The 16322-nt window shown below is 46.8% G+C and overlaps 1 protein-coding gene across 6 annotated transcripts in view; it reads left to right on the top strand.

The window, feature by feature from the left end:
* The window catches only part of LOC133110192 (pleckstrin homology domain-containing family G member 5-like), a 73479-nt gene extending 60314 nt beyond the window's left edge, over window positions 1-13165 (top strand). For 5 of the 6 annotated variants that reach the window (XM_061220118.1, XM_061220117.1, XM_061220115.1 and 2 more), the window contains 12 exons: window positions 1449-1613; window positions 3295-3390; window positions 3712-3912; window positions 4837-4947; window positions 5383-5532; window positions 5894-6031; window positions 6589-6708; window positions 6983-7115; window positions 7516-7631; window positions 7902-8044; window positions 8475-9479; window positions 10366-13165. In XM_061220118.1, coding sequence (XP_061076102.1) covers window positions 1449-1613; window positions 3295-3390; window positions 3712-3912; window positions 4837-4947; window positions 5383-5532; window positions 5894-6031; window positions 6589-6708; window positions 6983-7115; window positions 7516-7631; window positions 7902-8044; window positions 8475-9479; window positions 10366-10375 — 2388 coding nt within the window. In that variant the 3' untranslated portion in view covers window positions 10376-13165. Of the gene's footprint in view, window positions 1-1448; window positions 1614-3294; window positions 3391-3711; window positions 3913-4836; window positions 4948-5382; window positions 5533-5893; window positions 6032-6588; window positions 6709-6982; window positions 7116-7515; window positions 7632-7901; window positions 8045-8474; window positions 9484-10365 lie in introns of those variants that run through there. The other variant, XM_061220116.1, reaches the window with a different exon arrangement.
* The last annotated feature ends 3157 nt before the right edge of the window (window positions 13166-16322 follow it).

Raw genomic sequence — 16322 nt, 5'->3', positions numbered from 1 at the left:
CACAGCAATTTTGTTCTCCACAATTGCCGGAGGGCCTGAAGGTCAGGGAATACAGTCATCTACATAACCACTGAGTCATTTAGCCTGGACATTATGGGAAAGCGTTAGCGCATTAGCATTTTATGTGCACTTGAGAGTGTGGATTTATGCCTGCGCTGCGAAAGTCTTAATAGGAATTTGACGCGATAGTTGCAACACCACCATAATTCATATACTTCAAAGTGTTTCAGTTCCTCTTTGTGCTGTTTCATCATTCCTCTTCATTACTCTTGGCAGTCATGACAAAATTATTGGGTAGTTCCCAAGAGGAAAGCACAAATTAATCTGAAAGTAAGCCACTGTATTAAACCGAATGTATTAGAATTGGGCAGTGGCCATGACTTGGTGGCAGTGAACCCACCATTAAGTCATGTAGATGCACTGCCTTGTTGTGTAATTCACACTATACATTATCTCTGAGGGCAATGACTTCTACACTAGCCAAGAGCATTTGGGAGATACGTACAATAAATACATGCATATTCACTTGCCTTTATGTGCAGTGTGTGTAAATAGAGATATACAGTACAGTAGCCACTTACAGCTAGCTAACTCACAAGCATGTTGCATAGTGTTATTCGGCTCACTCGAGATGTAGACAGATGTCATGATATTTTCAGACAAAGCCTGTCAATCTCCTGTCAGCTCAATAGTTCAAGGCCCTTTGCTCCGCCCACCTGTACCCTGGGCAGGAGGTCAGAGGGCGGGGCTTAATCTCCCAGGGGACCCTCCCACCCCTCCGTCGCCCCTCACAATGACAGAGTGACGGACGGGTGCGCTGTCATCTATGGCTTTAGTGACCGGCCCCTTTGTCTGTCCCCTCGTTCCACACAAGGCCATTTCCATTAAGTACATTACGTCCCTTTGTGCCTAACGAGGTCTGGGCCAGCCTGCTATTGGCATTCTGTGCATTTAGGAGGCGGGATGTGATTGAATTGAATTTTAGGCTTTTTGGATGTCACCTGTTCCCTCAATGACATTGGTAGTCTTGGGGATGCGTGGCTGTTTGATTGGCAGGGTGACTCTTGTCATTATTCCTTCTGAAAGAGAAGGTGCCTGTCTCTCTCCTGTCTGCCCAATTAAATTGGTATAATTTTATTTTATTTTCCCAATTTCAAGAGTACTCTATTCATAAATTGGTTACGTTTACCACTGGACCATCAATATTTAATATAAAGTAATACAAGTGCAAATTTAGTTCAGAAATGGAACTGGAGATTATTTGTTGGTTAAAGCCTTATTGAATGGGGGGAGTAGTGTGACAGTTGGAAATGTATGTTTTTATTTGACAGATTGAACAATGACGTGTTTTTCACATTATATATACAATATTCAGTGCATGAAAAAACGAATCATTCCCATATTTCTCTCTCTCCCCCATTGTGTTTGTTCTACTCTTCCTCTCTCAGGAGGTGGACCGTGTGGAGCAGCTCCAGAGTAAGCTGCACTCCTACAGCGTGCTGGGTCTGCCCAAGGTCCCCCCCCAGCTCTCCTTCCACCACGACTCCTGGGAGGAGGAGGACACCAACCTGGACCTGGAGGAGAGCTGGCAGAGCCTGCTGGAGAACCCTGAGGTACACACACTCACACTCACACACACACACACACACACATACACTCACACACACACACACACACACACTCACACACACACACACACACACACACACACTCACACTCACTCACTCTCTCACACTCACACACACACTCACACACACACTCACTCTCACACACACACACACACTCTCACTCACTCTCACACACACACACACACACTCACACACACACACTCACACACACACTCACACACACACACACTCACACTCATTCTCACACACACACACACACACACACACACTCACACTCACACACGCACTCACTCTCACACACACACACTCACACTCACTCTCACTCACATTCACACACACTCACACACACACTCTCACACACACTCACACACACACACTCTCACACACACACTCACACACACTCTCACACACACTCACACACACACACACTCACTTTCTCATACACACACACTCACACACACACACACTCACACACTCACTCTCACACACACACACACACACTCACACACACTCACTCACTCACACTCTCACACCCACACACTCACACACACACACACACACACACACACACTCACACTCACTCACACACTCACACACACACTTACTCTCACTCTCACTCTCACACTCACACTCACACACACTCACACACTGCCTTTCACACAAAGCAGAATTAATAGGTCACTTCCTGGCCTAATAAAGACGTAGGCCGTAGAGATTACTGTTCTGACGGCGATTCATTGCAGCCTCAGAACTATTGACCTCAGCCCCTTTGAGAGTGGTTATGTCTTTACAGCCAGCCCATAATAAACGCAGACAGTCCAGATCTGATTAGCACATTCTTCCCAGCAGTGACACGGCACACTGAGTTTATAACCGTAATTTAGCCTGATATAAAAATGTAACCGCGGCAATCAGCAGTGTTCGCCATTCATCACCGATAGCGCCATGCAGGTGTGTACCCATAATGAACATCAGTCAGCGTATGATCGCCCCTGTCTGCAATGCCACCCTGCCTACTAATCATACAACCAAACAGGGTGTGCTGTGCTACTTTACCACACCCCATTCGCAAACACGAAATTCAGTTTGAATTAATTTATTGTATTGCATGTTTTTTGCTGTCATATGCAGGCTACTACCTGCACACCATAAATATGTTTAGGTTCTGTATTTTGTAAGTGCATTTATAAGTGAACAGCGTTGAAATGCTACTTTTTTCAAGTAATAAAGTGATCGTTAAATCACATTAGAATTTACATTTTCATGTTGAGTGCCTCAAGCTGCAACTTAAGTCCTCGGGCATTCTCTGCTGAATCTTGTTAAACTTGAACAACCTTAATTTGTCACCAGATTGGGTGTAACAAAGAAACCGCATATATACGGTTTCAGAGTCCAAGTGAAAGGCTTGTGTTGAGTGGGTGGCACTGGACACCGCTTGTTTAATATGTGTGAGGAATGCTGGGTGTTGTCGTCCTCCGTGGTTGCTGAGTGGAATGCTGGGTGTTGTAGTCCTCCGTGGTTGCGGAGTGGAATGTTTGGTGTTGTAGTCCTCCGTGGTTGCTGAGTGGAATGCTGGGTGTTGTAGTCCTCCGTGGTTGCTGAGTGGAATGCTGGGTGTTGTAGTCCTCCGTGGTTGCTGGGTAACCCTCTCCCTGTGGCCGCGCAGGCGCTGACCAGGCTGCAGTCCCAGCAGCAGGAGGCGATCTGGGAGCTGCTGCAGACCGAGGCCACCTACATCAAGAGGCTGCGCGTCATCACCGATGTGAGTGCCCCGCCCGCCCCTCGTCCTGGAACCCCCGCCCGCCCCTCCTCCTGGAACCCCTGCCGCTCTCCCCCTTTCTCCTTCCCCCTTTCCTTTCTCCTGTGCACATGATCGTGACTGCGAGCGTGTCCTGTCACTGCAATACACTGTTGCAATATATCCTGGCATGTGCACCAGCAGCATATACCCCCCCAGCAACTCCAACATGTATGTGTATCCAGGAGTTCAGGCCTGGTTTTTACCCTTCTTTGCCCTTCTGTTACTTTGTGACAGTTTCCTGTAAAAAGCCCTGGGCCCTAACCCCCTGTCTCTCCCTCTCAGCTGTTTCTCTGCGGGCTGCTGAACCTGCAGGACAGCGGGCTCCTGGTGGAGGTGGAGCCAGCGCGGCTCTTCAGTAACATCCAGGACATCGTGCGGCTGCACACGGCGCTGTGGGCCCAGGTCCTGCTGCCCGCGCTGGAGAAAGCCAGGGAGAGCCGGGCCCTGCTGGACCCCACGCACCTGCACCAGGGCTTTCAGAGCGTGAGTGTACAACATACACACACTCACTCACACACACACACACTCACTCTCTCTCCTACACACACACACACACACACACACACACACACACACTCACACACACACTCTCTCTCTCATACACACACTCACTCACACACACACTCTCTCTCTCATACACACACTCACTCACACACACACTCTCTCGCTCATACACACACACACACACACTCACACACACTCTCTTATACACACACACACTCACACACACACTCTCTCTCTCTCATACACACACTCACTCACACACTCTCTCTCTCATACACACACACACACTCACTCACACACACACACACTGTCTCATACACACACACTCACACACTCACTCACACACACACACACTGTCTCATACACACACACACACTCACACACTCACTCACACACACACACACTCACACACACACTCTCTCATACACACACACACACTCACTCACACACACACACACTCACACACACACTCTCTCACATACACACTCTCTCATACACACACACACACACACACACTCACTCACACACACACACACATACACACTCTCACTCATACACACACACACACACACACTCACTCACTCTCACTCACACACTCACTCACACACACACACTCACACACACACTCTCTCTCACACTCATACACTCTCACACACACACACACACACACACACTCTCACACACACACACACACACACTCTCTCACACTCACACACACACACTCACACACTACCTCACACACACACACACACACACACACACACACACACCTGCACCAGGGCTTTCAGAGTGTGAGTGTACAACATACACACACTCACTCACACACAAACGCACACATACATGGACACACAAACGTGTATACATAACCATTGGTAAGTTAATAATAGTGTGTATGATGTACAGATTGGCTCCAGGCTCAAGCCCTACATCCATTACTGCATGGAGGAGGAGAGCTGCATGGAGTACACGAGGAGCCTGCTGAAGGAGAACGAGCTCTTCAGGATCTTCGTCACGGTGAGCAGGACGCACCCGCCCACACTGCGTTTCACTGCACCACCTTACGCCGCACTGTATTACACTGCACCAACTGCACTGTTAAATCAATGTGCATTTGTGCATGTTATTCCAGAAAAATTAAGGCAACATTCCTTTTTCGAGTAGTGCAACAGAACGGGTTTTGAGTGGCATACTGGTACCAGAACGTCTGATAGTCCACATGATGCACTGCTGGCCTGTTCTAGTCATTATGCTCTACTATGTTATATTATGTTATGTTATTTTATGCTATGCTATGCTATGCTATGCTATGCTATGCTATGTTCTGTTCTGTTATGCTATGCTGCGCTATGTTACGCTATGCTATGCTAATGTCTTGCCCTCCTTTGTGGCCTTTGTTCTGGGCAGTGGTGGCATTGTGGGTGTGTAATTGCTTCTCCTCTCCTCCCGCAGTGGGCAGAGACTCATAAGCAGTGCAACCGTCTGAAGCTGACGGACATGTTGGCCAAGCCCCACCAGCGCCTCACCAAGTACCCGCTGCTGCTGAAGAGCGTGCTGAAGAAGACAGATGATCCGGCCACACGCGACGCTGTCAGCAACATGGTGAGAGATGGAGGGAGGGACGGAGGGGGGCAGAGAGGGAGGGAAGAAACTGTAAAGGGCAGAGGTGGAAAATCCAGGTCATCCCCAGTATTCTGTTCCACACCTGGATTTGCTGGATTTCTTGAATGGAACAGTGGAAGACCCTGGGACTTTCCACCTCTGATAAAGACACAGCGGAGGGTGATGATGGAGAGATGACAGGATGGAGGGAGGAATGTGGAAGGATATAAGATGATGGAAGGAGAGAGGGGATTGTTGGCAGCTGTAGATGGAAAGTAGCCATAAACGAAACACCGGATGGTGGAGGAAGCATATCTGGCGGATGTGTTGTGTGGCTAACGGGGGATGTCCTCTCTCCCAGGTGGCCCACGTGGAGGGCTTCATCAACAGCGTGGACTCCCAGATGCGCCAACGTCAGGAGAAGCAGAAGCTGGCCGCCATCTCCAGCCGCATAGAGTCCTACGAGGCTGTGGAGGGGGGCAGCGAGGAGGTGGAGAAGGTGAGGGGGGTTTCTGTTAGCAGCTAGCTGTTAGTGGTCAGCGGGGGCTCAGCGAAAAGCCTACTTAGTACAGTCACTGCTATACATATTGCATTACAATCAGTGAGCAGTCAGTCTTAACCAAAGGCTCTTAAGGTACAGAAGCGGAGAACATCAGAGTGAGTGTCAGGAATACAAAGGTGTCATGTCATCAAGAAGGCACAGTAGGCTCAGTTTATGAGAGACAGAAGTGTTTGTTGTAGAAAAATTAATACCACTAGCCAGGGAAGCCACGGTGCAATCTGATGAGGTGGGCTTTGAACCTGTGTCAGAAGATGTGACTGGGTAGGCCTTCTGCTGTCCTGACTGTCGTGGGAACCAGAGGACCAGAGTGGCAGAATGGGCAGGGAAGCAGTTTTACAGTGCGTACAGATAATATTGTTCAATCCATTCATATAGCTGGAGCATTACCAGGAAGAGTTTATCCAAACAACAGGAGTGGCCTGTTTGTGCTCAAACCCCTCATCCACCACACTGTCATGTTCCTGGGGTCACCCTTTGCTCTCTCCCCACCCCAGATCCTGCGGGAGTTCAGCTGCTTCGACGTGACAGCCCCCATGATGGGCACCTCCTCTGAGGAGACGCGGGAGCTGCACCTGGAGGGGGCGCTGCGCATGAAGGAGGGCAAGGAGAGCAGGGTGAGTGAGGCCGTGCCCACTTCTCCATGGAAGTAGATTGAGAGGCAGCCATCTTAGTGAGTGCTCTGGTCCTCCAATAAATGGACTGAGAGGCAGCCATCTTAGTGAGGTTTTGGTTAAGTCATGATGATAGTCGTGGTTTAAAGGGGGTAAATTAATGCTGCCAGTTCACAGAGTGAGTGTTTACTGATGGTCTGAATTTGATCAAGGCCACAGAAGATCCCAAACCAATCCCCCCAGAGATGTTTGATGCTAGCTTGTGCTCCTCTTCCAGATGGACGTGTACTGCTTCCTGTTCACGGACCTGCTGCTCATCACCAAGTCGGTGAAACGTGTGGAGAAGGTTAAGGTGATCCGACAGCCTCTGCTCATCAACAACGTGGTGTGCCGGGAACTCAAGGACCCTGGTGAGGAAATGCCCAAATCCCAGTACACCTTCAGTGCTCCTGATGTCTCAACTCCCACCATCTACTCATCAAACTCCATTCCCCAAATTACATTATAGCCACGTTCTCTACCGAAATCACCATCCGTCACATTCTAGTACATGGCCAACCAGTGTCCCTTTGGATCTCTCCAACTGTAGTTATGACTCACCATCTAGTATTTCCTCTCCAAAGTTAGTTAACCATGCTGCAGCCAGCATCTCTTTGTCTCCCCATTCCACCATTACATTACAATCGTCGTCTCTCTAATGCATTAGCCATTGCTCATAGTCGCTGTCCCACTGTCATGACAACTGTCCATCACCCCCCCTTCAAAACATACTGAGTCCTTACTTACTCTGACCTCTTTTCCTTATTTCAGGCTCCTTCCTGCTCATCTACCTCAATGAGTTCAACAGCGCCGTGGCGGCCTACTCCTTCCTGGCCAACAGCGCCACCCAGGGGCGTAGCTGGATAGACGCCATCTACAATGTCCAGGTAACGTCCATGTCTGTATTTACATTAGAATATCCCTCCTTCTCGCACACTTTAACCCGGTTTGGAATAAGGGGTGAAGGAGCCCACTGTCCCGAAACACTCACAGTATCAACCCTTTGAGGTGTGAGGTCACAAATATGTGATTCGAATGTTCTTAACTGAACATTCCAATGCTGATGTAACGATCGCTACTGCTAATTGAAAGCAACTGAGTTCTAGAACACTGGTTTAGAATTTTGAATAGGATTAAAGGAGAACTTCTTTGTGCAGAATCGGCTCAAGAAGCTCCGCTCCGAGGAGCACGTACGGCAGCAGGTGACGACCCTTCAGGAAAGACCGGAGGAGGAGGAAGAGAGCAGCAACTCCACCGGCAGCTCCCCCTGTCTGCCACACAAGGAACAGCAGAGTGGAAGGTATGTTATATGCTCATAGACACCCATTAACTCCCTGAGTATTAAGCTATTATTTAATTGATAAGAATCCACAAGGGACAGAAGGAAACTAGCATAACATACACTATAGCTTGTATCTCTGTATATGATTCTTACTAAAAATATTTGTATGCTGTCAGTCCGGGATCATCAAATCATAGTCCACGAGGGCTGAGAACTGCTGGTTTTCCACCCTCCCATTACCTGGGAGTCAGGTCTAAAGACAGTCTGGCAAATCATTACCGCTAATTGTTCAGTTAATTACCTGGTAGACAAGAAAACCAGGGCTTGATTTGGATTCGAGGGAAAAATTTGTTTGTAGGTCGTATTTCTGGAAAATCGCTCAGTGGTCTACCCATCTCACGCTTCTCTTCCTGTTGTCTCCCAAACCCCTCTCACACCTTCCCCACAGCCAATCAGAAGGCTCGACTGAGACCTTGTCAGTGGCCATAATAGAGGAGACCAATGAGACGGAGGATTCATTGTCCTTCCACACGGAACTGGGAGAGTCTTTTGGTTCTGGCTCCTTCTCGGAGGCAGAGACCCCGTCCCGCCAGCTGGACTCCAAACCCAACCGCCTGCACCGGCTCTTCTGCACAGAGGTGGGGGTGAAGCCTGAAATGGACACCCAGTGCCGCTCCCTCTCCATGGACAGTGCATACGGGACCCTGTCCCCCGAATCCCTGCTGAGAGAGCTCCACCTACAGGACAGACCTGGTCATAGCGAAGGGGAGGAGACTGAGGGTGAGGAGCCAGAACCAGAGGACGAGGAGGAGGAGGAAGAGGAGGACCTGTCGTCCAATGGTTCCCAGGTCTCAATGCAAAGCTCCCTCAGGCTTCGGCGACGGCCCCTGATGCAGGCCCGCCCCCGCTGCCTGCAGGTGTTTGCCCACCGCTCACAGTCTGAGGACAACCTGCTACGGCGGCTGCACCACCCCGTGTCTCCAGGGGGCGCTCCTGTGAGGGGAGAGAAGGGCGTCAGCAAGTCCCTGTCCCTCCTCTCTAAGAAGGCCTCCAAGAGCAGCGAGCTCCTGGGTCAGCCGGACAAGAAGGGGCGGACTGGGGGCAGCAATGAACGCCTCTCCCAAAGTGCGCCCATGGGGAAACTGACCAACATCCTGAGAAAGGCCAAGGCCCGGCATGTGGAAAGGGTCCAGCCCAATCACAGCAGCCGGAGCTGCCCCTGCAGCCGAGCCAGCAGCAGTGGGTCGGACTGTGAGGCGTTGCCCTCTGCTGGGCAGGAGGGGAACTGTAGCCTGGCGGACAGTGGGGAAGGGCAGGTCTGCAAGGACACCAGGACGGACGGGAAGTCGAAAGGCCTGCCCCGCCTCACCGCCCAGCAGCACAAGAAGCTGACGCTAGCCCAGCTGTACAGGATACGCACCACACTGGTGCTCAACTCCACGCTCACCGCATCGTAAGTCCCTTCAGTACCCACCCAAAGCTTCCTCCCATCCCTGCACCCCCGTCTCTCATTACTGAAGTATATCTCCTGCTGCGCTTTCTCCTCACAATTAATCTTTCTGTGTTGAGCAACAAGCATTTGCGCTGTCAGCAATATAGCCATTAGCAACGGCTTTGTTTTCGCATACGGAGCCTTAGCACGGGACACATCCTCAGCCCGCCCCGTTCCTGACGGCCACATTTAGCTGGGCCATTGTGTGCAGCCACGGTGGGTGTGGGAAGCTGGCATTTGGACATCTTGTCCTTTGTCTCAGTCTGGAACTGTGAGCTCATAATCAAATGATCTCCACCTCCGCCCAAGCTATTAAGAGACCAACCCTTTACCAGCCATGAGAAAGCCGCTTTGATCAATAGCCATTGTGCTGAATTATAACCGTTTTCTCTACCAGAATAGCTCAGATGGTTTAAACAGGCCTGTTCAGCCGTTTTACATAATACACGAGGCTAGACCCTGTAAACACACAAGTCTCCCGGTGTATGAGAAATACAACAGGAACAATATTATCTGTTTACAGGGAAACGCTTAAAGCACTTATCAAAGTACAAATAATAGGTGTAAAAAAGCCTTATTAATGCACTTTTAGGCCTCTTACTGAAGCTTTATTACTGTACATATTGTAATTATTGTTTTGCAAATGAAATGTGTGTCTGTGGTTTATGAATAATAATTTCTATATCATTGTCAAGTAAATTAGCTTGGCCATATTAGGAATATTTGGAAATCTAAGGAAAGTTTTATTCATGCATAACCACTTTCCCAAGAGTTTAATATTTCTCATCTTAATCTTCACCCGTTATGTGTCCATCCATCAAATGCATTCTTTTCTGATGTTTCCTAGGGAAGTGTAGTCCAACTGGGGAATGACCAGATGCCATGGCCAAACCTCCAGATGGAACTACAGAAGGAGAGTTCTTGGACTCCGTGGGACTGAATTCCCTGCGACACCGATGCACTCTTGAGTGTTAAACGTGCCTGACTCCCTCCCTTCCCGTTTAAGACTGCGCAGACTGACATGTCCTCATAGCCTCACGATTACAGTGATGATTAATAATAATATTAATTATTATTAGGTTGCATTGATTTGGCGTTTGCTATGGGAGGGAGCAGCCAGGGAGTTGAATTGTTTGCACTTTGTAGCAGTGTGGGGGTGTGAATTCGGACACTGAGAGAGACCGGAAGGTGCCCAGGACAGTACTGAAGCCCCAAAGCGATTGGGTAAACGGGCGGGAGAGAGGGGACCGCCCCACCTCCAACACTGACAGGAGCATGGCCCTGTAGGACACCACTGCGCTTGGGAGAAGTGGAGAACAGGGCCAGACGCTGACTTTGATGTGCATAAAGGACCATACAAAAACACCATCAACAGCAACTTCACAAATGCTGTTATGAACCTGTAGCACCTTGGATTCATTTTTTTTTTTCTTTTTACTTTTCCCGTCATTAAAAAAAAAAAACATAAGGATGTTTGTGGAGGGGATTCAGAGAAAAATGTATTGTGTAAGAGTGCACTCCATACTGTGCGTATGTGCGTGTGTTTGTGTGTTTGTGTGTGTGTGTGTGTGTGTGTGTGTGTGAGAGAGAGAGAAGGACACAAAAAATGATAAGCACTCAAATTATAACTGAACTAAAGGAACTGGGTTATCTTTGGTTTGTACCACCAAAACTGCCACATTGCCCCAGAGTACTGCAGGAACTACCCATAATTACCATGGGGGGGGGGCGCAAGCGCAATCAAGCATGATGCAGCTTACCATCACACTGTGTTTGCGGTGCTGTACTGCTCAGCCACACCTTTCTTCCTCATATGCTGGGTGAGGCAACGCTTCTTGGAAGGACATTCTCAGTCACTGATCGATCTGATCCAATCAAAAGGCTTTATCAGTGAATCAAACCACTTTGATTAGTTCAAACGGATGCCATTGATGACACCTTTGGGCCTCTGCCCACTAAATGACCTTTAACCCTCACTCACACAGAAAAACAACGCCAGCTAAAGCTCCAATTTCTCAGTGATGTCAGGTGACTGTATGCAGTGCCAGCCCAGTTTTAAATGAGACTTGTGACTTGTAACTCTGCAGTTATTTGGAACCATATCCGAGTGAACAGGGTGAGATGAAGTGGTTGAGTTGCGGGAAGTTGATTATGAATCCCATATTTCCAGAAAATGGGCTTGGCCAACCCCCGGGCCTGTTGAGAAAAGATGTGGAGATCAAAGGAAGCTAACAGCACAGGATGCATTACAAAGAATGGGTCATGCCTTTTTAAAAAAAATCATACTTGCAGAACATTGACCTAATGTTTGGCTTGGGTTTTGTAACTAACGTGAGCAATGTGAAAATGAGGGATTTTAAGGAAGTTTCTTTTGGAGCAGAGAACATTTTGACCTTTTCCCCATTTCTTGGGATTTTTCACCCTTTGCGATGCTTTGCAGATTGGTTGTGTCAGTCATATAGTATTATTGCAAGTTCTCCTGTGAATCTTTGTTTGAATTACCGGGTCTGTAGTCAACAATAGCGAAGGCAATGCAGTTACTGAACACTAGAGACTGAGAACAACACTACTGGAGTTAAGTGAAGGTCTTGCTGTCTCCGTGTGGTTCTTTGAGGAACAGTGCGATTGGGGAAACCACAGAAATGCTCTGAGCTTAAAGCAGGAAGGGGTGACTCAGTCCACACATTAAGTGCTATGGCCTCAACTTTCAAATATCAGTTTTCTTTGTTCTTTTTAATCTAACATTTAACAAAAAATGCTGTGTGATTTACAATTAACGGTGCCTCAAAGTTTAACATCAAGGCCGAAACATCTTTGTTGGATTGAGTCATCTCCGAAATGTGTTATCCTTTGAGAACTAATGGTGGGGGTAGTGGCGTGTGTCACACAAAGCCTGTATGGTCAGGTTTAATAACACCGAGCGGATATACTGAGAGGATCCCTTTAACTTCCTGTTGTAATGTTTCCCGAAACTAATGGTTTCAACCCTGTTTTTCTGTCATTTTGTGTATGTCATATTTATTAAGCTTGCTTTGTTTTATATTAAATATATGGTTTATGTTATTTGGATGCATACTTGTGACATCTCTGTATGTTTGTTGTTTGTGTTTAACATACATTATTTTTCATGTGTCAAATGATAAACTCAAATCTGCTTAGAAAACAAAACGTGCTCCTTATGCCTCATAGGAGTGACTTAGTCTTAAATCAACAAAAACTTCCATTATTTGTGAGTTTTGTAATGTTGTGTACATTAATGTACTTTAGCATTGTTAACAATGCATTATGTCATGCAGAATTTGTTTTGTTGGCTAAACTTCATTGATTCTGTTGATTTGTTATGAGTTATAGTGCCTCAACGGTGATTGCCAAAAATGTGTATTTGCAAAACAAAGATAAACCAGGTGATGATAAAATACACAATACACGCCTTGAAAAGGTCCAAAAACTCTCCAGCAAAATTATTAATAAAATAGGAAAGAGGCTGTGATCAAAAAAAGTTTTTCAATACCTTTGGCTGTTGAAATTCATGTCTATTTCCTCTCAATATTTGTATGAATTTGAATTGAATTGACGGCAGAATGCCACCATGGCACTGTATGTTACCAGTGCATTAAAACAGCCCATTAAAACCATTATTGATCAGACACTTTCAGTGAGACTTTTGTTTTTCTTCTTATGCCTTCACCTGTTCTAACATAACGTAAGGTAATGGTGAGAACAGGTCACTCAGCCCAGTAATGCTCACTTTTCCCTTTTACTACAGCAGTGTTTCCCAACTCCAGTCCTCGGGACCCACTTGCCAGAAGGTTTTTGTTGTAACCAGTAGCTCACACACCTGATTTAACTAATCAAGGGCATTTTTGTGGTTTGATTGGTTCAATCATTAAATCAGGTGTGTGAGTTACTGGTTGCAACAAAAACCTTCTGGCATGTGGGTCCCGAGGACTGGAGTTGGGAAACACTGCACTACAGCGTACCCACTGCTTAGTTTGCCTAAGAGCTGAATAATATCTAACACCGTATCAAGCCTGGTCTTGAAAACCGCCAGTGTTTCTGCCTTCACTACATGTCCTACTAAACTATTCCACACTCCAAGTGACCACTCTTAATATCTGTGCCGAATTTATCCTTGGCCAATTTCTATTTATGCCCCCTCATTCTGCTAACTAAACTCACCCTGAAGAATCGCCTGTAGTTCACTTTGTTCCATCCATCCACTATCTTAACCCGCTTATCCTGAACAGGGTTGCAGGGGGGCTGGAGCCTATCCCAGCATACAGGAATACACCCTGGACAGGTCCATCACAGGGCACACACACCATTCACTCACACACTCATACCCACGGGCAATTTAGACTCTCCAATCAGCCAAACCTGCATGTCTTCGGACTGTGGGAGGAAACCGGTGTACCTGGAGGAACCCCACGCAGACACGGGGAGAACATGCAAACTCCACACAGAGAGGACCAGGATCATCCGTGCCGCCCTTAGTTCACTTTGTTAATCCTTTTAATTAATGTAAAAGCCTCATGACGTCATGACGACTCTCATCCACTGACTCCACTCCTGTGGTCCTGCAGTTTTTGTACTTCATTGTTACATTACATTATTGGCATTTGGCAGACGCTCTTATCTAGAGCGACGTACAACAAAGTGCATACCCATAACCAGGGATAAGTTCGCTGAAAGACCCTAGAGGGAAGTACAATTTCAACTGCTACCTGTACAACAAAGATAAGCAATTTATTTTATTTTTTTATTTATTTTTTGAACAAAGAAACAAACAACAGAGCAAAAGTGACCAAAGTTAACTATCCAAACACTGCTTACCTAGCCAACTAAAAATACCGATACACAAAGCAAGTCACAGAGACAACAATTAAGGTTCACAGGGAGGTAGGGAGGGATGGGGAGAGGTGCTGCTTGAAGAGGTGTGTCTTCAGCTTGCGCTTGAAGGTGGGGAGAGATTCTACAGTTCCGACCTCAACGGGGAGTTCGTTCCACCACCTGTTCATTGTTTATCAGGTTTCCCCTTGACAGTGTTGAGATTCTTCTGCTGCCTTTGTTGCTATGCTGTTGTTGTCTAATGCATGTAAAGCCGCAACACTCATGAGCTCACGCCCCTTTATTCTACTAAACGGACACTTCGATACCTTGGGATCTTTGTCTATCACCTGACTCTGTCATACATATGTGGTTAAGTGTAGGGACATCATATGTAAATGACACGTATAACAATGATGGTGAAAAGTCTGTGTCATAGGTGTGGGTCATATATTTTACATTTATCATGGACCCCTCTGCTCAGCACCTCGACTAACAACTAATATTTTCAGGATATCCTGTTGAAGTCAGATTATTGAGGAATTCTTCTCGACTTCAAAGTCTTCACAAAGCCTTGGAAATGCAGGTGGGGTGGTGAAACAACCTGAATATCAGGTTAAAAAAAAAAAAACATTAGCTTCATTAGCTTGTAGTACAAGTACAAGCATCTGCATAATTACAGGGGATGCTTTTATTATTATACAAAAGCTAAGAAGCCCAGAGTTACCATTTGTTAGTCAGAGTTCAAAACAGCAGTTACCAAGCTGCAAGTACATCTAGTCCGTCCTAGACATTCTGTTCTAATAATGGAGTTAATTATCGTAGATTCATTGTGTTAAGCACTTTACTGAAAATGACATTCAGGGTAAGATTGTCACGTATATATCACATGATAAATGTGGTGCACACATTGCCCTGGGTCACGCAATGTCACACTAAAAGATGAAACCTTTGGTCACCTAAACAACTCGCACAAAACAAATTGACTTGTGAATATGTTTTGAGTTTAACGTGCAGCAGAGACCTGTTCCCAGTGGAATGGCAGACAATGCTCAGGCTTTGTTTAAGTCCTTTCCCTTGTAAGAAGTACCTATATTTTAACATCCCAGTAAGAAGAATATTTTTACATCCTAGTGAGAAATATATTGTAACATGCTAGTAAGAAGTTTTCTTAGTAAGAAGTATATTGTAATATCTAGTAAGAAGTTTTCCTCGTTAGAAGTATGTTCACTTGTGTGTGATTTTGGATGCTGACGTGTGACTGACCAGACTGAGCTCTAACTCTTTGTCCCTCTGTTGACCGCCATTTTGGCTCTTGTTCCTGCTGAGCCAGAGCCTGTGGTTTCCTGCTGGAAATCTGGGAGGGAGTTGAAGAGGATCTGGAGTCTCCCTGGCCTGGTAAGTTTCCCAGAGGGATTAACCATGAACCAACTCCTGAGGTCTCCTTCCCACAATGCCAGAGGAGAGAAGCATACTTGTACATGGTCACTTATACTCTCTGCGTCTATGAAGGATTATTGACTTGAAATGGAGCTCACCTGTATGGAGATATAGGGGTTTCACCCTAGATTAAACCCTGTTGCTGTATGTATTTACACCTATAGGCTCAACATGCCCCTTGAGTGACAAAGCATTCTTCCCAATCACTTATTTTTCACCTCCTGTCTCCTTCCCCTTTGCCCGGAAATTGATGAAGGTCCGACATCTAATGTTCCTTCTAGGAGCTAGAAGATGAAGTTAGGAGGCTCCCAAACTTTTCTTGAGCAAGGAAACACAGCGCGTCCTTTGCAGGAGTATGTGGGTGGAGCTTAGAGCAAGAAAAGATGCAAGGAGAGGAATAAGAACGTGAAATATTTGCATTTGGAAAGAGCCCTAAGTATTTTTTTTTATGTGTGTGTAGTTCTGTGAGAGAGTCACAAGAGGGCAGCAGAGTTCCGTTTGTCTCACTCCATAGTTCGCCTGCTGACACTGCTTCCA

Source organism: Conger conger, chromosome 14 (genome assembly GCF_963514075.1).
Source record: "Conger conger chromosome 14, fConCon1.1, whole genome shotgun sequence".
In the NCBI taxonomy this organism is placed as follows: domain Eukaryota; kingdom Metazoa; phylum Chordata; class Actinopteri; order Anguilliformes; family Congridae; genus Conger; species Conger conger.
This window is presented reverse-complemented; position numbering and strand designations above follow the sequence as displayed.